The following is a 25,457-nucleotide window of genomic DNA, read 5'->3' as shown; positions in this document are numbered from 1 at the left end:
TGACTCTGCTGCCTCACAAAATTAGGCGATTAATGATTCCATGATGAACAGATCCTGGTGAATGCACAAGTGGAAGCAACAATTTCAAGTGTAAGCAAGGCCATTTTATTGATAATAACCAATCTGCCTCCCACCAGGCTCTCAGCAATGAACAATAAAGACCCAGAAGCGAAAGCTAAGTGATATTCATATTTTGATGCAAATTCACTATTACGCAGTAGATGAGTCATTGCAAAAATAAAACAAACACTGGAGCTGCTGACTGGCTGCATTATGTGGGCCTGAGTGATTATAAATATAATGAACTTCTTTCCAATACTGAGCTGCAGCCTTTTGTCACAATCCACATCTCAGTTAAGCTTAAAAAAAAAACTCCACGTGCTTCTCTTTATCTACATCTCCTGCTTTGTGGTTGCTCGAGATTTAATGAGGAAGATCAATAAGGGATGAGGACCATTAACTGTATTCACCTTGGTACTGTATATAGAATTAAAAAGCATGTGCCCTTGTCAGCTTATATCGCACACACACACACACACACACACACGCACACACAAACACATAAACAGTCTGACACATGTTGCCACCAAGAAAGGAAACGGAAACATCTGTTTCTATGGGAACCTGGCCCTTTGATGATGCAGGCACAAGACACAAAACGCACTAGCGAGCATGCACACACATACACCCAGTACACAGACACACACTACAGTGTTGTGCATCACTGTGACACGCCTTATAGACAGGCAGAATTTCAACGCATGTTGTGTACATGTAAGACCTCATCTTGTGTGTATGTGTGTATATGGGAGGGAGACAAAGAGGGAGAGAGAGAGAGAAAGCTTGTGTGCTAGCTGCCATATCCCAGACCAGATTGCTAAATGTCAGTGAATGCCACACCAACATGCTGCTAGTTCAGTACACACACTGCAACAGAGCGGCACCTATTAATTCAGTGAGCAATTGCACTGAGGCCTCTGCACAGGAAGGGATATTGTGCTCGTTTTCTCAGGGCAACCAGGAGGCGTTACTGCAGGACATTGCAGCAACAGTTTAATACTGTACGAATTGAATTGCAAAGACATAATAATGTTGTGTGAGTCTAGTCTATTATGAACAAATCAGCTTCTTCCTGCTGCTTGTTAATTCTTCCTGCTGTTTATTATTTTTCGTACTGCAGAAATCGACTGGCAGGCTTTGCACTAGACTGAGTGATGGACACCTTTTAGGTGGAAGGAGCTGGCCTCAGTTTGCTTTACTCTTCCGGTGATGTCACAACAGGCTTTTATAGCTGGTCAAATATTAGTCTGGAATGATAAAGATACACACACACACACACACACACACACACACACACACACACACACACACACACACACACACACACACACACACACACACACACACACAGGGTACACATGACACCTTGGTTTGCCCAGACATCTAGCGTGCACTTCCATTACCTTTGTTGCCATGGTTCTAATGTTTGCTGTATATGCACTTTGCTTTGTGTGTGTGTGTGTACAATACTGGGATGCCAGTGATGGGATCATACGTAAAGCTCAGAATTTCCAGTACAAATCCAATAAGCTGAACAAACCCGGCTGTGACCATTAAAGGAAAGACACAAACCTTTTAACATCAGTGGTAGCAGCTGTATAATGTTTATGCAGTTTCTCCATGTTGATAAAAATCCAACAAATCTTAGTATCGTAAAGCCTAAGACGAATCTTGTGAATTTAGCTCTATATCTCTCCCCGTTTCCTTTACACACATTCACACATAATGCAGAGTGATGAAATGGGCATACTTGATCATCATATGCTTGTACTTTGCTTTGCGGAGGAGTAGAATATTCAGGAGATTGAATTGCACATATAAAACACCTCTGCATGAGCAAACCTGAGTAGGATGTAGTTGACATGATGGTCTCGTATGAAAGACGGCAAAAGTAATGACTGAAAGAGGAGATAAGAAAACGGAACAGACATAACGCGAGAGGATGAAAATGTAGCTACATCTTTCACTTGTCTCTGCTCAGGTTTATAAAATGTAAAATAAAGATCAGTCATGCAGAGGCTGACGTTCTTCTCTGTGACAGTCTCCTGCCCCACTCCTTGACCGGCGGAGAGTGCTGTGGCTGCCCACTGTCTCCGAGAGGTCTGGGTGGACTGAATGCAAATTTCCCCATGGGGTTTTAAAAAATGTATTTAAAACTTGACACTAACCTCTGCACAGAAATCTAAAAAAAGGAACCAGTGATTATCTCAGTGATTACCCATTCATTATTGGCCTTAATGCTGATTCATGGGCTATTAGTTAGCCCTTTCTAAGATGTATTCTCTGCCTTTGCACTGTTAATACGACATTATGAGTTCGCCGCATTATGCTGAGCCATTAAGCTCAAGTCAACAGTACTTAGCATCAAAGCAAACTATGATGAAGATGTTTCTGATTGAAATGGGACCATGAACCCTGCTCCCTGTGGAACGGGCGCACTGAGAACTTTGAGTTTCAGTGATGGACGGAGCCGTTCCTCTCTCTTGTTCTCTGTGTGTGCTCTGTGGGAGCTGTAATGTGGGTCGATGTGAGGCAGAGGTGGACACTTTTAGCTCAGTAAAAATATCCTGATCTGTCTCTTTCTCTTTTCTCTCTCCCTCACTGTCTCTTACCTTCACTTCTGGCACATCTGGCTATGTGCAAATGATCAAAAATTCACCTCAACGTCACTTGACTCTTTCAGACGATTATGTAATGTTAGCAAGTCTTGCCTTTAAGGAAACTTTATTTTTGTTTCGTAAGGCTCATTTGACCTCATTTAACGTCACTTGTGCGCCAAGTAACATCAAACAAATCCACATGAATAGACACACACACATAAACATATACAAACACAGCCTCAAAAGCACAGTGGTCTTGCATGCAGGTTTGCAGTAAACAGGGGGGAGACAAGATTTTCCTTGTATCTGTTCAGGATTCATGGGATAAATGTCTGGGACAGCACTCTCTCAAACGCCTAAAAACATTCATACGCCGTTTTAAGTTTGGACTGGCAGACTCGCACACAAATAAAAAAGCCCAGTCACCATTACATTGTTCTTTTTAAAGATAGAAAAATGGAAAGAGGAAGAAAAAGGAGGAAGAGGTCTGGAGGTTTGTGTGGAAATCTCCCTATCTTTATCACCAAAATGGGACTATTAAAAAGCAAGGGAGGAGAGAGGGAAGAGGAAATGGTGTTGTAATGAATGTGGTGCCACAGCTGCCATCATTTAGAGTCTTTATCTTTCACTTTTATTAGAGGTGGAGGAGAGGAGGGAGGTGAAGAAGAGAAAGAAGAAGGGAGGGGCAGAGCCAGACAGCGAGAAATACACAGAATCTTGCTAATTACGTTTTCATATTGGCTTTATTATTTTGTTTGCAGACATAGAGGTACTTCAGTTTCGATCCTTGAATTGTAATGTTTGAGTTTAAACTGGTGAATGTCCCAAAACTCTGGAACTCTCTTCCTCCCATCATCTAATTTTATTCATTAGCCTTTCAATTCTAAATTGTATTATTGTTGTTATTGTTATTATTGCGTTCAATGCTTTTCGGTGATGATTATAATAATAATGACAAGATTGTTGTGTTGTAAAGCACTTTGGATCAACAATGTTGGTCGAATCAAAACTGCGAAATATGTGAAAACACATTGACATGATCAACAAAAACAACAGCCTAATGTAAAGTAATGGTACAATGACTAAAATGTGGTTTTATGTTCCTGTAACACACCAACCACAATCCATTATCTCTATCATGTGGCTGCATGTCCATTAGCTCATCTGAATACTGTCAATAGCCTTTCTTAGATAAAAGTATAATGTTAAAGATTCATTTTCAGTTACATAAAAGCTCTGCAGCACTAAGGAATAAATACAATGAGCGGTAAACAAACTCTGAAGCAGTAACTCTACAGTTGGAACGCACCCATGTCTGTGGCACAATTGGTAACTGGGGTATTCCTTGTTTTCCTCTGGGAGACGAAAAGGGGAACAGAATTTATAATTTCCAAATAACGACTCCCCAGCTTACAGCCGACTTGGAACATGTTGCACTGAAGAGAACCTGCAAGAGATTTTAGATTTCCCATCTGTGTAGAAGAGTATAAATGTGTATAGGAAAGTGGATCATATGAATCTTTTTGTTTATATATAATGAACATACATCCACACATTCACTGCAACTGTATATCTAATACACTATTCATTGAATGCCACAGTGGCTATGCACACACCCACGTAAACCACCAGACACACAACCATACACATACACACACATCAACATCCTTTTCCGGACATATGAGTGGCAGAATTCCAAGGTGTCAATTCAGTGGTGCGGTACACACACATACACACATACACACACCCACACACACACACAGAGTCACAGGAGCACAAGAAACCACAGTCCAACATTGTTTAGATAAGTGTATGTACAGATAGATGCTGATCGTTCCTCTCCATGCATAAATAGACACTCCTAGCAACCAGCAGAGTTGCACCCAAAGGAACAGTATGTTAACTTGATCCTCCACAGCAGAAAAGACTGGGAGACGGAAAAAAGCAACAGGAGAATCAAGAAGAGACACCAGGCAATAAGAAACTAAACTGAGGTTATATCAAATTAATAAAATGTATCATAGGCAGTCCAAAGTCAAAGAAAAAGGTAAAAGGTGAACACACAAAAGGACAACCTAAAATATATTTCTTTGGGCAATATTCTTAATCGACCGAAGCAACAAAAGACATTGGCAATAAAAACTGTTGTTTTATAGTTAGACGACAGTGGATCAATGAAGATTTAATGTGGCTTTCATGAGACTGATCAACGGAGGTACTCACCCATTTAATAGGCCTCATCGACTGCATATCACAGTCTCTTGGTTTTAGAAGTCACATGACTATAGTTAATTGGAAATGACCTGACTGTGGTATAATTGTTACTACAGTCGGTATTGGGCTCAAACATACGCCATTATGACTAAGGAACATGTCTAACAACCATTACCCTGTAAGATAATTGACTGAAAGGTGTGTTTGCTGCAGAGTCAGAAGCTAATTCATCCAACACTGAGCACCGTGTCTCACACACACACACACACAAATTAATGACTAGGAACAATCATGAACTCAGGCATCCATAAATTTATGAATGAATGATGTACAAACATGGTTAATGCTGTACACATGTATGAACACAGCGATCATATAACTCTAACACACACACACACACACACACACACATACACAGTATTATCTCAGACCTCAGCCTCTATGAATCCTATTTAGCTTCATTATTGCTTAGGGGCTTGGAGTCTAAAGTGTGTGTGTGTGTATGTCAGGGTTAGAGTGTTCAAGCCTCTCCATTAAACATTGTCTAATCGGGTGTATTGATTACCTAATTGCTTGGTTATGACAACATTATTCTGTCAATCTGAAAGTGTCCATATTGATCTGATTAGATGGTGGAACGAAGGGAGAGCAAGAAGGAGAAAGTAATTAATGAGGGAAAAAAGAGGCAAGGTGAAAACAACAGAAGAGGAGAAAAGAAAAAAGACAATTAAAAAGAGTGTAGAGTGAAAAGAAGTTTGTCACTCAAACTTCACATACTTGTTTCTCATTTTTATCTAAAAATATTGTTTCTGAAACAGAAGTAGCCCGAGTGCAGCATCTATTTCCTCCCTGAGAGAAGAGACTCTCGCACACTTTGGTTCCTACCCCGTCTTTCCTCTGCAACCAAGGACAGATGAGGAGCATCACTACGGTTACCATATCCATGACAACCTCTCCCGCTGCTATTATTGGGCATGTCGTCAAGGAGACAGAGCGGCACATTATGGGATGCAGACAGAAATAGAAATCTTTTACTGGGAGCAATACAACAGATCTCTGGTATTACATAAGAAGGACCTGTGCGAATCTGGCGAGGGGGCGCTATATTGATTTCTCTAAACTCAGGCTCGATCACACATGGGGTCACAGCTAAATCTAAAGAGCATCATCAAGATACTGATCTGCAGTCATGACGCAGCTGTTTTGCGCTCATGAAAAGATAAAACTGTAGTTTATTTACAAATGGAAATAAAGACCGTGTGGGTGAGAAAACAAAACCATAGGGGGGGCCGAGCAGAACATGGAACCCCAAATGACTAAAAGAGAACAAATACTCGACAGAAGGGGAAGGAGGGTGAGACACAAACGTGAATCAACACAGTGGGTCTAGGGTGAGCTGAATTAAAAGAGCTTTGATGTAGGGAATATTTAAAAGCCTCCTGCTGCTCCAACGCATATTATATTTTATGATAATTAATGATTAATGTTTATATCTATATTTAACCTCACACTTTGCACTGAAATGCAACGATGACAATGTAAGAAATAACTATATTGAGTGAAAGGGTTTCTTAATTTTCTACAGGGTTTCTACAGGTTTCTGTTTCCCGAATGTGCACAGTGACTCATTTAGTCTGTTTAAGCAAAACAGTCACATCTCGGGATGAACCCATCACCTAAATGACTAAAATGTGACTATAATGAAAATCACAATAGACACTCTGGCAAATTAGCCAATGGGAAGGAATATGGATTCTGGCAGTCTTAGGTTTAATTACGGTCGTACAAGCACAATGACGGGACTGAATAAGGTCAATTGTGACACTGAATGCAAATATTGCAAACACGATGTTAAGATGCACTTCTGCCAATGACGGCATTGTTTTTAAATGTGATGTGCATTTGTTTTGAGACTTGCATTTAATAAGGTAGGTTATATTTATCATAAAACCCACTATCTTAGGTCATCATTAATTCCATATTTTGGCCTACATGGTACACAGGAAATACTTAATATTACGGCTAAGTGTTTGAGGAATAAGCATAGTGATTAAAATTAAAAAGAAAAAAAGAACTACAATACTGAATAGCGAATTCCCCTCAAAGTAACAACATATACATACTTCAACATTAAAGAAAATCTCTCCCTTACACGTGGAGAGATAGTTCAACCATATATTTAAGTCTCTGGTGCATTTGCACGCTGCTTCCTGTCCGTCAGAAAGTAAAGTAATTGGCCACAGCTGTGGTGGTGGTGTGTAGGTTTGTGGGTGAGTGTGTGTATGTCTTCAATGTTTTCACAAACAAGGCAGGGTTAGGATCACTAGGGTCTAAAAGTAACACTTCAAGAATAGTAGAGCAGAAAAAAGGTACAATTACAAGGCCACATTTTTCATGCAAGAGTGTGTGTGTATGTGTGCGTGCATAGATGAGCTTGTGTACATGCTTCATGCCATATACTGTTTCCAAATAGCAAAAACAGGAGCATTAAAATTCTCCCCTTAGTGTTGAGAGACACTTTACCTAATTTATATTACACAAGAAATTATAATTTTTTTATTGTTCTGCATTTGTTTTGTGCTACTTTCTTTCAAGGGAAAATGGTACAGCCTTATGTTGGATCTGGTACCCGTGAAAAGTAATATAATGGCTGTATGTACTGTATGTCTCCAGCAGAATTATGATCGAGAGTGGGTGAAGAACACAGATTGAGAAGATGCAAACAGCTGTCCTCCATCAGTCATATTCACTCATTTAGCACTGACTCATATACCAGCTCTGATACGATATCATTTAAAGATAATTCATACAGTAAAACAAATGCAAACATTTATCTGCTCACAGATGTACAATAAACCAAGAGCAAATTTCTGAGAAACCAAGATTAAAAAAGACACCTCATCCAGATTAAGTAACATAAATTCTCACTAGAACTAATTCAATTCTCTAGATCAGCAATTAGGGCATGGACATGTTGATATATACAATGCACAATATGACACCCGCAGCATGAGCTCTGAGGAGTCAGTAAATCATTCTTAGAAAGAGAGACAGTGACAGATGGCCTGTGAGGGATTAGTGTCCGCCTCACACTAATACACTGGCATACATCTGCAGGCTGACACACACACACACACACACACACACTCACACAGACACACACAAACTTATATACAAACACGTATATGCTACAGATATATGTATTCATATTGATTCCTATACACACAGCACCACAGTGACTTACACAGTCCACACCCTGGTGAGTATCCAGGTTGAGGTAATTAGAGAAGAATTTTGGCAAAAAGCAGTCGGTCTGTTTTGACACAACAGATGTCTTTGTTTAGTCAAATATTTCTGTTTTACTTTTTCACTTTAAATTAAATTAAGAGTACATTTAGTCTATTCAACTCGATGACATTCTGGCAACCGCAAAACAAGGCAAGTCAGTCCACAAGAAGAACTCGTGATTTCGCAATCACTACAGCTATTTTCTTCTATTTGCCCGCAAGAGAATGATGCCATAACTTTGATTAAATAAAGTCACTCAAAATAACCGAAACCCTCCATTTTCTACAGGGTCTACATCATACGTCAAGAACGTCATAATCCCCCCCATCCTTCAATCTATTTATTCCACCCTTCTTGTCTTTCACCTTGAGTCACAGCCTCAAACAACAGCTCCTGCTCCTGCCTGTTAAGTACATGGCAGCAAATCCCACTGGAATCAGCTGGAAATGTGCAAATGACATGCTGATCTGGAACAGTAATTACCAAATAACCACTTACACACCTAATAAGATGTCAGTCAAGATAATATGACAATAAAGGAAACTCAGGTGTCGGACCAACAACTAAAAGAAAGAACAGAGCAGCAAAAGAAATACTCAGCTAAAAACTTCCAGATTTGGAAAATGAGCCGAGAAGTTACTCAAACCACATCAGCACATTCAACTGTAAAGTAGTTCAAATATTGTAGATTACTTACCAGGTTGGAGTTGGTGGCGTTCGAGTCATCCTCAGGGAAGGGGATGTAGACGGCTAAGGCCACACAGTTGGCGAAAATGGTCATCAGGATGATGATCTCAAATGGTCTGAGAGGAGAGTGAAGGAATATACACACTAGAACAGAGTAAAGTCTAATCTTAGGTTTGCACCTTAGATTCGATTCCTTTCTTTTAAGTTACGTTTGACAACATCATCATCATCACTCACTGTGTGAGTTTTTTTAGGTGAAATGATTATTGGGTGTTCTCTCTCTGTGCTTGATTCTGCATCAGTTCTTGGACCAACATACAGAGACAAACGACTATTCACAGTCACATTTACTATTATAGAGACTCCAATTAACCTAACCCCAAACTACGAAGCTGGAGTACCTGGAGAAAACTGCTAACACGAGGAGAACATGCAAACTCTACACAAAAAGGCAGATTCCAAGTGGAAACCTACTTGGTGTGTGGCAAAATAAAAACTTTACCAAAATGTCCCTTTGTTTTCGCCAACAAAAAGTAGGAGACAAAGTATTAGTAGTATTAATAGCATAGTATACAGTATTTTGTGTTTATTTTACCACAGCAGTTGTGTTTGCTGTGCATGTCAGGACGACACCAGACAGCCGCACACAACATGGAGCAAAGTGAGGACTCTGAGTAACATACCACAATCATTCAACCTCAATCAGCCTGTGTTTTTCATCAGATAAGGCTAAGATAAAATCTTATGTGCTACATTAAATTGACTGAAAAAGACTAAACTGTCAACAGTTTTCAGTTTTCAAACTTTGGTTTTCTTTGACCGAGATAAGACGAAAATGCCCAGACCTTAAGTCAACAAAAAAAAAGTATAAATATGATAAAAAACTAACAGGGACATTTGACAGAGCACAACATAACACAAACTCTGATCTCAGTGAAGAGAAAAGTCAAATACCTCTTAACAAAGAGGTATTTTTAAACAAGCTAATACATCCTTACATAAGAGAGGTGTATATATATACACACATGTAGCAGAGTGCACACGCAGTGTACACAATGAGAGAGATCAAAGCTGCCGAGTTTGCCTTTTCGTTAACTAAAAGACATATTGGATCACTTAGGGACCTCTTTGTGTGTGCGGGGGGTTAGAGACAGAGACAGCACATGTCCTAATATGGGTGCAGCGAGGAGCAGGCTTGTCGCGTGGAAGACGGGATGCGGACAGAGAAAGAGTGAGAGCGAGATGGAATGAGAAGAGTGGAGAGAGACACACAGGGTTTTTATTTGGAACGGTCCTTGAGAGGGGAGTGACCTCATTATTTTTGGCCTCAGAGAGAGAGGGAGAGAGAGGGAGCGATACAAAGTGAGAGAGAGGGAGAGAGAGAGAGAATGTGAAGGAGAGATAGAGGAGGTCTGGTTTTCATCAACACAATTAGTAACTGCCACTGCTGTCACCTCCCTCCACCTCCTTTTGCTCTCCCTCTGCTATCTTCTTCAATACCTTCCTTCCTTCCTTCCTTCCTTCCTTCCTTCCTTCCTTCCTTCCTTCCTTCCTTTAGTCCTTATTTCATTTCCCACTCCCCCTTGGCTGCATGTCACATAAGTCTAGACTCCAGGCCTTGCAATAAAACATAAACAGCAACGTACTGATGAGTTGCGCTGTCAGAACCTCAAATCCAGGAGACGGGCCATGAGCAAAAACACTGCATCACACTATGAACGCAGGCTTTTCAAGATTCAAGCATTCTATCAAACTTTCGTGGCCTTTCTATCCAACTCAGGTGGCACTTTTGGCAGGGGGAGAACCAATGGAGTGTTGGGTTCTTCCCAGACCCATTCCGAACGCTTTCACAAAATATCGTGGTAATACGTCAATAAAGTTTTTGTGTAATGCTGCTAAATAACAGACATAAACAACAACTGCAGATTGCAAATTTGACCGAGGCATTAAGAACTAATGGCTGCCTACAACAGAAAATATTCAGCTAGCTTGTCAAAAATGATAACATTTTCTTTACTCGCAAAAAAAGAATTTACCCTTCGTGCTTTTATCAGTTCGACCCTGGTAACTTACTGGAAATCAGAGAGATTTCAATATGAACTTCTAAGTAGCCTCCAGGTACCTCATAATCATTTACATTTAAAATCTCTGAAGCGTTATGTTGTTAAAATCCTCAAGCCAATACAATTCTATTAACCTTGTACATGGGTTCAAATAGCCAAAGAATTAAGGAGCTGTCTTAACAAATAAATAACCAAATTGCAGTTTAAATAAGAAGTGAACTTAAAAATTGTAACAGTCATGTACCACCTATAATCACAGTAGCAATCCTGCTGTGTGGCCTTGCGAGAAACAGACCTACTATCCTTTTAAGAGCGTCAATTACTGGTTTACAAACTGCCCTGCAGAGGGAAAAAGAGCGAGAAGGAGGAAATAGATTATTTCGTTTTCTTACAGTGGGGCTAATACTTTGTTTATGTTTGGATTAAGGATTGACCCTTGGACATCAACGGCCACAAGATCATTCAGCTCATTCAGCTCATTCAGCCATGGGACCAAAATGCATCGAAGTTAATCACTCACCCTTGTACAGGGGGCTCATTAAAACACACTCTAGACATGCGGGCACCCGCAGAAAAACAGCTCTGTGACTCATTCTGGGTTCCTGACCCATAATTTAAGAAACCCTTGAGGTCTGCTTCCATCAACATGTTAATAAATCTCCTGTCTGCAATGCTGCCGAGAGTAAAACAGCACTTGGGAGGAAAATTTGGAGAGGCTGAACAAATAATCAAACCAAATATTAAATCTATTAATAATATCCTTCAGAAATACTTATTATAAGGGTTTAGCCTAACGATAATTGGGTGGTGAGTCTGACATTTATAAAATAACAGCAATAACAATATCTACTTATTCAATAAATCTCAGTCAGTCTATCTGTAAAGAAAAACATATCTCAGGAGCCATTCATCTTATCAGCTTCCCACTTGACATGTGTATCGTTAAGGGTCCAAGAAAGTGTAGTGTTGAATTTGGTGCAATTTGAACACATGTTGCCAGTCACAACAACAGCGCGGTCATGACAACAGCAACGATAACTGATTCTCCAGGTTGGGGGTTCTGTGTACTGAGTCGAGCTTCACTGAACTCTGAATGAGCAGGTGAACAGCTCTTTGTGTAGCAGCTGTTCTGCAGAGTTCTGCAGACGGTTCTTTACTCGTCGCGGCTCAATCACTGCAGGTGACTTTTACAGTTTCAGAAAGAAAGCTGCAACCAGCCTTAACACAGGCCAAACAAAACAGACAGTTCCAGACAGGCAGGATTAGAACAGGCACTAAAATCGGAACATTAACTCAGCAGGCTACACAGCTCTCGTGATACACTATTCAACAGGGTACTGCTGTCAGCCACATGTGATTTGGCATATACATTCAGCATTTGACAAGCTACCTAAACAGTGTGCATATGCTTACGTCCACATGAATCCCAGGAGGCTGTTTTCTGAAATTATCTGCATTCAGCAGTTGGCTCATGAAGCTCACAATGAAATAGATTATCTTATATCTGCACATAGCCAAATAAGAAACCTGGGATATACTGATATCACGTATAATATATATCATACTACTATAAGTCCAAAAGTGAGCCGTGTCTTGCTGACAGTATTTATCTGGTTCCCTGATTGAGTTGAAAATGCATTTGAATAGTGTAACCTCTCTTGACCTGATACTATATATAAGCAGTTAGCCAGGAATCACAGTGTGTGCATGTGTGTGTAAATGCGCTCAATGAGACCTTTTAAAAGTACCAGTACTTAGTGTGATTTCATATGGAGAATGTGGTATTTAGACGTATACACCTGCACCTGCTCTGACCTTGCCAGTGTGCAGGTAAAGCTTGAATGCTATAATTACACAGCATGTGAGAGGGCTGCTGTGCGTGTGCATCCACAGGTGTGTGTGTGTGTGTATGTGTGTGTTTGTGTTTTCATCGCCCTTTTTCATCTGCATGTAAGTACGTGTGTTATCTAATTTAAGTGTGTGTTTCATGTGTATGTCTGAGCTCAGACAGGCCCCATCGACCTGTTGAGAGCAGTAGCTGTTGTCTTGGTAACAGAGGAGGAAGATTTCGGATCTGCTATCTCTGGAGACAGAGGTACTCCCAGAATACAGGACACACACACACACACACATTTAAAGCCTGTAGAATACAAACAACACATGTATGCATAACCGCACACACAGAATGAATGCTGACAGTTTAAAAAGTCATACACAGACCAACCTTCAAATATATGCTATGTTTAAGCAGACAAAGACTACAGTTTTGAAGGACATCCCAAAGTAGAATGGTTGGATTGTGAAGCAGGCAGCGTGACTGACAGTTTGATGGGTGGACGACAAAATCTATTGTAATTTCGCTTGTTATGCTCATTTCATTTTTTTCCTGTTTACCCTTTCCTCCTTTTCTTATCTCTCATTTTCCCTAAGAGCCCATTTTAATGTCCCTCTTCTTTCCTCTGCTCATTTCATTCCCCTACCTTTCTCTCCCCTTCTCTCTTTATATTCCATTCCACCCACCAAAGCTGTATAAATAAATAATTTTGGGAATTGTGGGTAATGGTGTGAGCGCTCATCAGTCATTTTGGTGAGATTTTTCCAATGACCCTGAGGGTTTATGCGCGCTAATTTTCTTTCAGTTTTATTAGCATCAGCACAACTGGACAGTTGAGGTGCAAGGTGACCAGCTCTGTACCCAATGGTATGGAATCAAACATCTACAAATACTGGGCGGTTCCCATGGGAAATTTAGAGTTGTTTTTAAAAAAACATGTCAGTGTTAGAACTAGATATTTAACATTATTGTGAAAAGTGCAGTTGAATACTACTGCAGCTTATGTATTTTGATAATTACCTAATGCAATCACACACAAGCATGTGCACCTCTTCAAATGCATCGTCTCTGCCTTCTGCTTCTGTCCTCTCCCCCCTCGTGATTACCCTACATCCTCAACCTCCCCCCTCCCATACTCATTATTTGCCCTCCCCTGCTCTGTCATTTTTTGTTTACCTTTCCCATCCTCCCCTCAATCCGCTCAGTCCCTCCATCCCTCCCTCCTCAGCTTCTCTCCTTCATCATCTCTCCTGTCAACATCCATGTCCTGCCCACATCCCTGCCCTTCTAATTTCCCCGACCCCTCCTCTTCCTCTCCTCCTCTCAGGATGATGTGTGAATATGCTCTTGGTGAGCTCATGTGGGCCCTGTCCTATTATAGATCACTTTCACTGTGACACTGGCCATTTCTGTCCCTCTGCCTTTCTCCCTCTATCTCACCGTGAGGGAGAACCAAGTCATTATGTTTGGCAGCTTAAAAGAGGGGAGAAAACTCCAGAGGAGAGGAAGGGTACAGAGGAAGGGCATGTGGGAACAGCAGGAATAAAGGGATTTGGGTGGACAGAGGGAGAGACTCTGAGGTGGAGGATGGTGGGAATGAAGGAGTGATAGGGGAACAGATGGACCTGGGGGAGAGAGGATGAATGCAGTTAGGAAGAGCTAGGGGAGAGAGATATGCTATAGGGAGATGTAAGGGAGGGATGAAAATTTGAATTTGTTTTATACTCCTTTGAGAAAACAGAAAAAAAGAATGTCAGATGAAGGAGAGAGTGAATAAAAAGAAAGGGAGGGTGGAGAGAAAGGATTAAAACAAGTAAGTGGAGAATCATATTACGTGAGACTTAGAAGAGAACGTAAAGTAATAATAATATTAACAAATTGACATGATTTCTCTCTACCTGCACCCAGCATCCATTCATACATTCCCATCACATTGGATAGAGCTTTTCTAAAGTTTATGGTTCGACATAATACGAAGCATGTTCCACACATACATTATTACAGTTTTTGTAAGTGAGATTTGCAGAATGTATTTACAGCCAGTCGGTTATCTTTTTCAGGAGGAAAACTACTCTCTAAATGAAATTAATTGAAACTTTAAATTCATCTTCATAATGAAAAAAAAAACATTTAACTTCCAATGGAGCTAACCTGCAAATTAATCAGGTCATAATGTGGACAGAACGGCATACCGTATGCTTTTAATTTTGTAATAACAAATTGTAGCATCAAAGAATATTACAATTACATATCTCTTATGATGTTTCTGTCTATTTACCCCACTCCCACCAGCACCAAAACTTTAGCATGTTAGATATTATTTCTCCTGGATTGAAAGTTCATTCTGAAGAGAGATTTATTTTAAAGGGAACTGACTTCCTCTGCCTGATTTGGATCAATCTTTCTACATGAGGGCACCCAGAGAAAGACAAGTAGCTCAGAAAACTACCAGCTTGAGACGATGGGTTCTGGACAGGTTTGCATCAGGCTATCCAACAGGAATGTCACTGGTAAGCCTTTGAAAACACTGCAGTGTCTTCAAAATAAACCTAGTGCATGTTATTCCTCCTTGCAAACAAACCTGCACACATGTTTAGTAAAGGATACTTCCACTCTACGATGCTGATGCAGGCCCTGCGGATGGGGTTCTTGAGCGTAAGACAGAGTAGGGCCCGTGGCGGCCTTGTGGCTGTCGTCGTTGTCTGTTTCTTGGGCTTGGAGCTATAGTGTTGTCTCTTCCGTTGCGTGGAGCTAGCCGTGGAGATGGGCCCGCCGCCTCCCGACCCAAGCCCTGCTTGGGTCGACACAGCATTGCCCATCGCCTTTGCCTGCCGTGCAGCATCGATGGCCGCCTGCCAACTCAGGGCCGCCCCCGGAGTGGCCATGTGCTCCGGAGCCAGGCCCACCACGCCCACCCCGTGATTGACCCCGCCCCCTCCGCCACCGTGGTCACCATGGCTGCCACCGCCGCTGTGCTCATTTGTCAGGCCGGGGGGAGGAGGCCGAGGCAGGGGGGGAGGGGGAGAGTAGTCAGAGCCTGGAGAAGAGGAATGAGGAGAAGGAGAAGAAACAAATTAGACAATCAGAAATGTTAACTGCTCTTGAATCCCTTCCTGTAGAGAGTAAGTGATTCACTTGTTGATTTAATACAACACACATGTTTCTACAGTGTTTCAGTTTGCTATAATCTGGCGGTGGTTAACTTTAGAGGCTTCAACAGAATTGTTGAGTTGTTGACACATCAGTTAGTGACACTAAAGTCTCTCCCTGTAGAATCCACTGATGACTAATATACTCCCCATCTGTCAAGCAGAAACAACAGAGCTAACTGTACCCTGTGGGCTTCTCAGCATATTGTGTTGGTTTTGTTGTCTATATTCACTTTTTGTCAACACACACACACGACACAACTCAACAGACCAGAACCACTGGCTGGTGTAGTGAACGTTCACTTTGCTAAAAAAATTATACATTTCATTTCAATTTAAAAATACATCTGAAACACTAAACATCAGTTTCCTTTGTCCAACATGTCCTTTTTTTCTTTTTCATGGTTAAGTCACATTTCACACAGCTAAAAAAAGATTTTATATGCAACTTTTAGAACCACATACACAAACCGGGGGCAAAAAATCATGCTGTCAAAAGTTCTTCAATACTTTCGACATCATAGACACATCTTATAATTCCTCCTTTTGTACCGATCTTCATCAATACTCAGTTAAACTGCTGTTCATTTTCCCATAATCGATTTTTCATCACATTTGCACACTAAGGTGAATTTACTTCTAAATTACTGTAAATCTACTTTGCACATGCTTTACTTTTTTGCACCTTTGCATTTGTACAGTTTTCTATTTACTTACTGTATATTTTTTCATTGCAATCATTTTATAGAATTTTTTATAAAACTTTATACTTTTAACTCATTGATTTCCTAACTGAGTGTTCACTCTGTAAGGGGGAAACGCAGTCTGTGTTCAGGTCTGAGAAAAGACTGCAGACAGCAAATGCACGCAGTGGAATGACAGAAGAATGTGAGAGAGAATTGAGGGACAGAATTACAATAATCTCTTTGAGATTACATAGGAGTTGTAAAAATAAGACTATGTGAAAGTAAAAAAGAAGTGAGAGCGGATTATCCATCCTGTATGCTTAGCCATATTAAAGACAGCTATAATAACCCCTCAGCCCCTCTCTGCCTCTGACATCTGAACAAGGATTCCACAAATGCTCTCACCCTGCACCAGATAACACACACTCTGAAACAACGTAGCCCGACACTTTCTGGCTCAAGACAAAGCATATTGTATTTGTGGTACTTTGTGTTAACATTTATTAATATAAAAGATAATCATGCAGCTGCACATGGAATGTAAAATATGTCTGACAATGCTTCAGAGAAACTACAGTATATTAGTGATATTAAGAAGTCCCAGTTCCTGATGATAATTAAGCAATTCCAGCAAAACTGGTAGTTTGTTTTTGGGTATACACAAAAGTAATATAAGAAGTAGTACGTTTTTCTTGACACATTTGCTTGTAAAGCCCAATTGTTCAAGGGCAGAATTGTATTAAAGTTTATATAAAGTACACAACAAACTCTGTGAATGTGTAAATGTACACTGTAATATATACATCTACTATGTACTTTGAAACCTTCCAAACTCCCATTTAGGAGAGTTTGACAAGTTACTTCTCACTGATTCATGACTCAATTAAAATGTGTTTTACTTAACAAGCTTCACATCATAATTAGTTGCATAAAAAATTAAGGCTTGCATCAATGTGCATTACAATAAGTGGTGCAATAGGTTTTAATCCTCACTATTTAAATAAAACAAATTTTAAATGCTCCATTAAAAGTAACAGCCCTGTACACTGTTGGATTGTCAAAGTATTAGTATTATTAACAAAATGTAATGAATTAATTGCGGATGCGTTCATGTGCATGATTTTACTTTAGCAACTTGTGGAAGTAGAGCAAATTTCATTGTTTTACTTACTAATTGAAAGTTAACTCTATAATCTATAATAATTAAATAGTATCACACAAAAATATATTGTTTTTCACAGCTCTCAGGCTAGAAGATTAGGAAATTAGCTGTAGCCCCCCTAGCATGGTACCAAGTAGTTAGCAGCTAGCTTAATTGTTTCTATAAATTAGCAGCTAGCTTACATATATTCTAGCAGTTAGCAGCTACCTCACATTGTTTCTAGCAGTTAGCAGCTAGCTTGCATTGTTTGTAGCAGTTAGCGGCTAGCTTGAATTGTTTGTAGCAGTTAGCGACTAGCTTAGCCATGGAAACACATACAGCTACATACATGAAGTAAAAAGAGATTAAACAAAAAAATTTGAATATCAGCTGACACTATAGAGCAGTAGACAGAGCATATGCATCATTACCAGAAGGCGTATTCTTCCTCTGTTAGTGCAGGTTAGCATTAGCTCACAAGATGGTAACCGCTATGCACCTGCCTCCCTTCTTACCATTTAAGAAGACAACTAAGACACGTTACTGCAGTATTAGCACATTTTATACTGCTGCAGTTTAAAATGCAAACGGTTTCACTGCTTGTAATTGGAAAAAGTACTAATGCATTAGTTATAATAACAGTAATTCACTTGAAGGTGTGTCATGACGTAGCTTTTTGTGGCCACCTGTGCAGCTGCTGCAGGAACCTGCTGCTCACATCAGCAACACAAAACAAATGGAGTCAGTAGATTTATTTGTTCTCAACACTGTGGCTTTCGAGGCTTTCTGTGGCATTTAAACACAGAAATGTCAACGCGGATTTTACTTTTATCATATATGCATTTGTGAAAACACACAAACACGCAACATTTTAATGCAATGTAAATATTTTTTCTCCTGTGCGAGTTAATATCTGCCTCCTGTTCCTGCTGTTGCACATCATCATCATCATCATCATCATCATCATCATCATCATCATCATCGCTCACTCACTATCACTCACAAACACACACTTACACAAACACACACGTAATCACTCTCAGCATATTGTACCGCGGCTTGATCAGTTTATCTCTCACTGCCTGGCCCTCTCGCAGGGTGAACCCCACTGAGAGTGTGTGTTTGTATCTGTGTGTGTGTGTGTGTGTGTGCACGCTTCATGAGTGAGAGTGTGAGGATTAGAGGAGAGTAAAAGTTTAATAATACTGAGCTCACTAATCTGTCTGTCTGACCAGGCATCTCTCTGTGCGTCTGTCCTGTTTCATGCATATGCATGTTTTTGTTGTGCGAGTAAGTGTGTGTGTGCGTGAATGTGTGTGTGTGTGTATCGTATGATAGACTGTGGTGACTGACTGTAATTCCATTAGCAGCTCTCTATACTGCTGGGGCAGAAAAAGAAAAAAAACAGCAGCCCGTGGAAATATGATTTTGATTGAAGGGGAGAGGGAGAAGAGGAAGGGATAGAGGAAAACAAGGAGAGAGGATGAGGAAGACGGGAGGAAGGGAGGAAGACAAAGGAGGAGGGAAAGGGATGATGAGAAGGTGGAGAGAGAAACAGGGAGGATGAAGAAGGGAGAAACAAAAACAGACAAGGAGAAGAGGAGGAAACTGGAAGAGAAGGGAGAGAAAATAAAGGAAGAGAGGGAAGATGGAACAAATTTGTCCATCATGTGACTTTATGAGTGGAAATATTTAACACTAATTCACTCTTAGTATTACAGTCAATGCAAGCATCCAGTATTAATATACAATTAAGGGTTGCAGCTCGGTTCTACAATAAATATATCGGCTTAATAGAAGTTCAGTACATCATTGTTCTTAAAGCACTGGTGTAAATAACTTCACTAGTCAATAATTGTACAAAAAGTACAATCAAACGTTAATTTGGCACAATTCTTCCTCTAATGTGTTATGTCCAGATCGGGTGACAGGCCTTTTTCACAGACGACATTTTAACTCACCATTTCGTAAAAGCTCAGGTGTCACTGATAAAATTAACAATAGCTCTGTTCTATTTCAGTGTCCTAGTAAGCCAGCATGCACAATGCCAGCACCATGAGACTGAAGTGGCTACATTAATTTCAGCCCACCATTAGTTTTATTTATATCGGCGCTTCTGTGACTAAATGTCTTCCATGAAAAAGGGGCTCTTACTAAGGGCCCTTCACACAGTTGGTTTAAAGACTTTTGGATGATTAGACCCTTTTTTGTATCAATCTGCAAAGGTGTGTGAAAAACTACTCCACTAAATTTGCTGTTTGGACAAATTACACCTTTTTCGTTCTAATTAGTACATGTGGCCCCGTATCTGCTGACTCTAATCAGCCAGGAAACACGTATGTGGGTGTACATGGTCTTTAAAGTACTGTATGTGGTACTCAACATAATATGAATACAATATACATCGTTATATACATGAGATGTATATGTAATAATAAAATAAAACCATGGATTATATGTGTTCAAGCTACACCCAGTGAAAAACACACATTAAGATAAAAGCATACACTGGCTGAGCTAATGTTGGTACAAGACAAGGCAAAGTTATTTATAGAGCCTACTGTATTTCACACAGCAAGAAGTGCTTCATAGAGTTCAAATGTTTGAAAAAAATAATGGAAGCTTACAGAGCACAAAGGAAAAACAAAATGAAGACAGACTATTGGTAAAAACAAAAGTAAGCAGGGGCGATTTTCGGTTCTACATTTTGACAGCTTCACCATGTTGATATTCAACTGTAGATACAACTAGAGAGTCAGAACCAGCCGGCCTAAGAGGTGTGGAGGGTTCGAACTGGGTCAGAGGATCTGATATCAAGTGACTTGGGACTGAATATGGACAAATAGTAGAATTTTGAAGTTGATCCTATGAGAAACTGGTATCCAACGTAATGATCTGAGGAGTGGAGTTGTACAGTATGTTCAGATTTTCCTTGGTTCAGTTACCACTCTAGCAGCTGCAGTTAGGATCAGTCAAAGCTGCCTGGTTGCTATTTTTTGACAGACCTGTAAAAGTCCACTGCAGCAGTGAAGCCTGCTAGAAATAGAAACATGAACCAGTTTCTCCAGATTCACTTTGACATCAAGTCTCTGATCGTTGGGATATTTAGAGAAGGCTGCTTTTGTTATAGATTTGATATGATTACTGATCTGAATTTAGCCTAACACAAAGTTTTCTAGATTGACTTTTCCTCCTCAGGGACATTTAAGGTGAGCACAGAGTTGAAGTCTCTGTTCATTAGGCCCAAAGCAGCTATGTCTCGATTCAGGGGCTGCATCCTTCGGAGGACGCGGCCCACAAAGAGCGCCTCCTTCGTGGGCCACGTAGACTGGGAATGCCGAACCGAAATAAACTGTCTGGTCTACAAAGGCTTTACGTGATCGGCGTCACCAGCTCGTTCCATCCATATTGCTGTTGCTTAGCAACAGAGCTAAAGTTGGCCGCGACAAGAAAGTTTTGTGACCCCTTTTTTTTTTTTTTACGTGTGCACCGTTATCTGTTGGGTTGAGCAAAAGCGTGGCACTCAAGCATTCAACGTCTCGTTGCTACCCGGCGCCATTACCTTTTTGAAAATTGGTTTGTCTTTGTTTCTCAGGGATGGAAGTATGTATTTGTCGGTCGCATTTGAAGGAGCCTTTGAAACGGGACATCCTTGTGACGCAATCGGTCATGAAGTGCAGCCACCAAAGGATGCAGCTCCTGAATTGAGACACAGCCTATGACTTTGTTTTTGTCCTCATTTAACTGGACAATATTTTTGAACATCCAAAATAGCACAGGATGAAGCACAGGGTGTTTTATGAGACTTTAAACATCCGTTGATACTGTAAAGACAGTCAGCATTCCCTCTTGCTGAACTTGAATTGAACCTAACTGAGCCGAACTCCAGTGTGAACTGAGCTGCAGACTGTAATGAGCTGTGATACAAACCTAAGTCAGTCGAGCCGTTATCGACTTAATGATAAAGGCTAGAGAGAGATCCTATCACCGCAACTCTGAGCACTCTGCCATGAAATGTTATTGCTACACACACACACCAACACACCAACGGTATTCTACAAACTGATCAAAACACAAACAAATGCAGTGTTATTGCAGCAAAAACTGCATCAGTGGAAGAAGAAAACCCTCAACCAGACCTCCTGAGTCATAACTCGCACTTCTCCTTTAATTGGCTCAACGAGATGACAAAGATCGGGACCAATCCAATCATCCCACCGTAAATTAGCCTCTCATGTCGTCTCCTCAGAGTCCCCTTCTTCTGTTTTTATTCATTCATCTCTCACTCCGTCCCTCCAGCTGCTCTTCCTTCTCCTCTGCTCACTCAGTCGGGACTTGTTTGAGTGGACAAGGATGAGATTGATGATATTTATCAGTCACTTAACTGATGATGACGCCTGATCAGACACTAATTATTGAGGGACACACACACACACACAAGTCTGCAACATCGAGCCTGAACAATGGTGTTTTACCTGTATGATCCCACACACACACACACACACACACACACACACACTCTATCCCAGCTGAATTGTCAAGCCTTTTGAAAGATGACCTGCTTTTGCTATTCTACCTCCTTTTCATCTCCCTCCCTGCTCGTTCTTCATCTTCTTTATCTCCCTTCTTCCTTCTCCTCATCATTGCCAAATACTCCATCCATCTCTCCTCAACTCCTTTCCAGCTCCTCTTTTCTCCACATTAACTGCCAGTCCCCCCCCCCCCCCCCCCCCCACCCCTCCTCCTCCTGTAACACCACCTCTCCTCCTATTCTCTCCTCCCAGTTCTCCTCGCTCCCTTCTCCCTAATCCATAAAGCTGTCACTCCCTCCATTGGCTCTCCAGCGGCGGACAAGTTCATTTTCAGCCGCGCACCCTTCCTCCTTTCCTCCATCAATCTGCCCCCCCCACCTCATCTCTTCATTTTTCTCTATCTCGCTTGCTTCGCTGCATCTCACTCTTTCTCCCGACCCTTCCTTCTCTGTCATTTTCAAATTGCTGACAATTATTCCCTCGCTCCTGCCCCCAACCATCTCTGTGACTAAAAAGAGCGGCTAATTCATTGCCAGACCGCTGCTTCCTCACTGCCTTTTACAGACATTTTTAAACTCTGATTTAGACTCAAACATTAAACATAAAACAGCATAATGGAGGTCGACTCTTGTTAAATTTTTTGGCATGAAAAATGTGATTGCCACCGTTTCAGTGTTTTTCAGGGCATGTATGACATCCCATCATGCTTAACCTTCATTACCATTGTGAACAAAAATACTGGTTGTAAGCCTAATACTATTTTTATCCAATTTATGTGTCATACACACCACTCACCACACACACACACACACACACACACGAGCACACACGTTAAATTCAGTTCTCCTGTATCAGTTGTGCATAAATTTTGTTGGCTAAAAACCGTGTGTGTGTGTGTGTGTGTGTGTGTGTGTGTGTGTGTGTGTGTGTGTGTGTGTGTGTGTGTGTGTACCTCTCATTTGCCTCTCTCTCCCTCCGTCCATATGTGCCCATTATCTGGCCGACTGAGCACACCACACAGACACACCTGCTCCCCTACATGCACAGACACACAAGCTTACACACACACGCATGGACGTATACACCTGCTCCCCTTGAAAGACAAGACACACACACACCTGCTACCCTTGAAAGACAAGACACACACACACCTGCTACCCTTGAAAGACAAGATACACACAGAGTCTCACACACACACGCACGTGCACACACACCTGCTCCCCTTGATCTATGACCTCCGAAACAGATGATTACAGTATGCGCTCACGCAGAAGTGCATGTGCACACACACAAAAAACACCACACAGCATGAGCGTGACTTCTGTGCAGTTTGCAAGAAAAACACATGAAGTGGCAAATTGAATGAAGGGACGAAAGGTGCCGGCTAAACAAACATGACAACCACTAAAACGGAAAACGTACTATACTGTGAGATGTATTCAATAATAATGGGGAAAAGGATGGACTATTGTGAAGGGAAATTTACTGCACATTCAGAATAAAGTGTTTCTCATTTATCTGAATACTTTGGAGCAGTGAACAAACCCCTGCCCCCAACCCAGTCAACAAAAAGATATCAGGGCGCATTTACTTCTTTTCATTAAGGGCTACAGGACCTCGTGATGCTCGACATTATTATTTTTCCTTTTTTCAAGAACCTCCTTGCTGATGTTGCACTTTTCATTGCACCGAGCCCTGGATTTTCAAAACGCCTATCGTATATGGATTTATTCATTAAACTGTAACATACTATCTGAAGTGGGAAAGTGAAGTGGAAGGGAAATGAGAAAGTGTGTGGGGGTGTGCGTGCACGCTCTCCCACACGTATGCCAAGGGAATACGCATGTATGAATTATGCACTTGTTCCCAGTATTCAACAGCACATTGCTCACTGTCATCTGGACTTTCTAGTTTATTACGGCGTGGCCCGGCCCCTCGATCTGTCAATCATTGGGTCTGAGAAACCGATTGGATGTTGTCCTCATACTCCCATGAGGCCAAAGAGGAAAGATTGTCATTGAAATATAAGGTTAAAAGATGGGGCTTATGTGTGTTTTAATCTATGACTTAATAATAATAATATAATACTAGAAAATCAATTATGTTGGTTATAAAAAAAACAATGAATGCAGTTTTTCACTTAAATGCTGGAATTCAGGAAAATGAATCAAGACAGCTCACAGGGACGATGATATAATTGACATGTCGCCCTGTTCAATTAACGATAGTTACAACAATGACCTATTGTAATAAATCCTCGTAGGGTTAACTTTGAGTGGGAGATAAGACCGCAGGGTTCTAAGCTGTTTAATACTTTTGGAAGTTGAATCAAATCAGCCCCTTGGCGGGCTGGTTGAATAATCTGAGCCAAGGTCCTTTTTTTTCATGACGGGGTGAAAGTGTGAATTTCCCTCCACATGATTTTTATTGCTAAGTGAATGTACATGAACCAAACTGAAATATTAAACGCATCAAACTATGGATTTGATGTTTTAATTTTATTTTATTTGAAATAATAAAAATTTAAGCAGTTCATTTTCTGCCTTTCCAGCTCCATCGCCTCAAAAATAGCCCATTTATGGTGCGGTCACACGAATGCGAACCGAGGTCTTTTCCGTCCACTTCTAATCTGTGAGAGTGATGAGGGGATTAAAACATTTGCTTCCTGTGGCGAAGGAAATCGTTCAAGAGTTCAAACTTTGGTGAACTTTGACTCGCGATATTCGCATCACATTTGCGTATGCGTGACTGTGTCGTTATTTTGCCAGTTATGTTTTAGGGGTCATGTTAAGTCCGCACTACGCAAATCTTTAATCCAAAGAACATATTGTCATAGGTTAAGGGGTCAGGTTTGTGCAGGACTGTGACATCATAGAACAGAATAAACATATTATCTTGGGTTTGCCATCTTGTGCTTCAGGGTTGTTTTACTTTTCTCCGTATGTTACTACTACATCAGTCCTTCCCTAACTTTGCCTGAATCTGACATTTTAGGAAATACACATATTCACTTTCTTGCCACGAGTTAGATGAGAAGATCGATACCTAGCCTGCTTTGTCCAGTTGTGAAAATCTATCTATAAGCACCTGTGATATCATGCTTGTTCAATCCATACAAAAAACTGAAGTGTAGAGTTATGATTTTAATGCAGGTTTATGTGCTGCAGTATTTCTTAAACATGTGCAGAAACTTTCTGGGGTCA

At 40.8% G+C, this 25,457-nt stretch overlaps 1 protein-coding gene across 32 annotated transcripts in view; it reads right to left on the bottom strand.

Moving 5' to 3' along the window:
- Window positions 1–25,457, bottom strand: part of cacna1c (calcium channel, voltage-dependent, L type, alpha 1C subunit) — a 185,937-nt gene that overhangs the window by 110,200 nt on the left and 50,280 nt on the right. For all 32 annotated transcript variants that reach the window (XM_034578140.1, XM_034578151.1, XM_034578139.1 and 29 more), the window contains exons 2-3: window positions 15,354–15,783; window positions 8,860–8,965 (exon numbers count right to left, since the gene is read on the bottom strand). In XM_034578140.1, the coding sequence (XP_034434031.1) occupies window positions 8,860–8,965; window positions 15,354–15,783 (536 nt within the window). The remainder of the gene's footprint in view (window positions 1–8,859; window positions 8,966–15,353; window positions 15,784–25,457) is intronic.

This window comes from Hippoglossus hippoglossus, chromosome 23 (assembly GCF_009819705.1).
Source record: "Hippoglossus hippoglossus isolate fHipHip1 chromosome 23, fHipHip1.pri, whole genome shotgun sequence".
Taxonomy (NCBI): Eukaryota; Metazoa; Chordata; class Actinopteri; order Pleuronectiformes; family Pleuronectidae; genus Hippoglossus; species Hippoglossus hippoglossus.
Note: the sequence above shows the minus strand (reverse complement) of the source record. Positions and strands in the feature narration are given on the sequence as shown.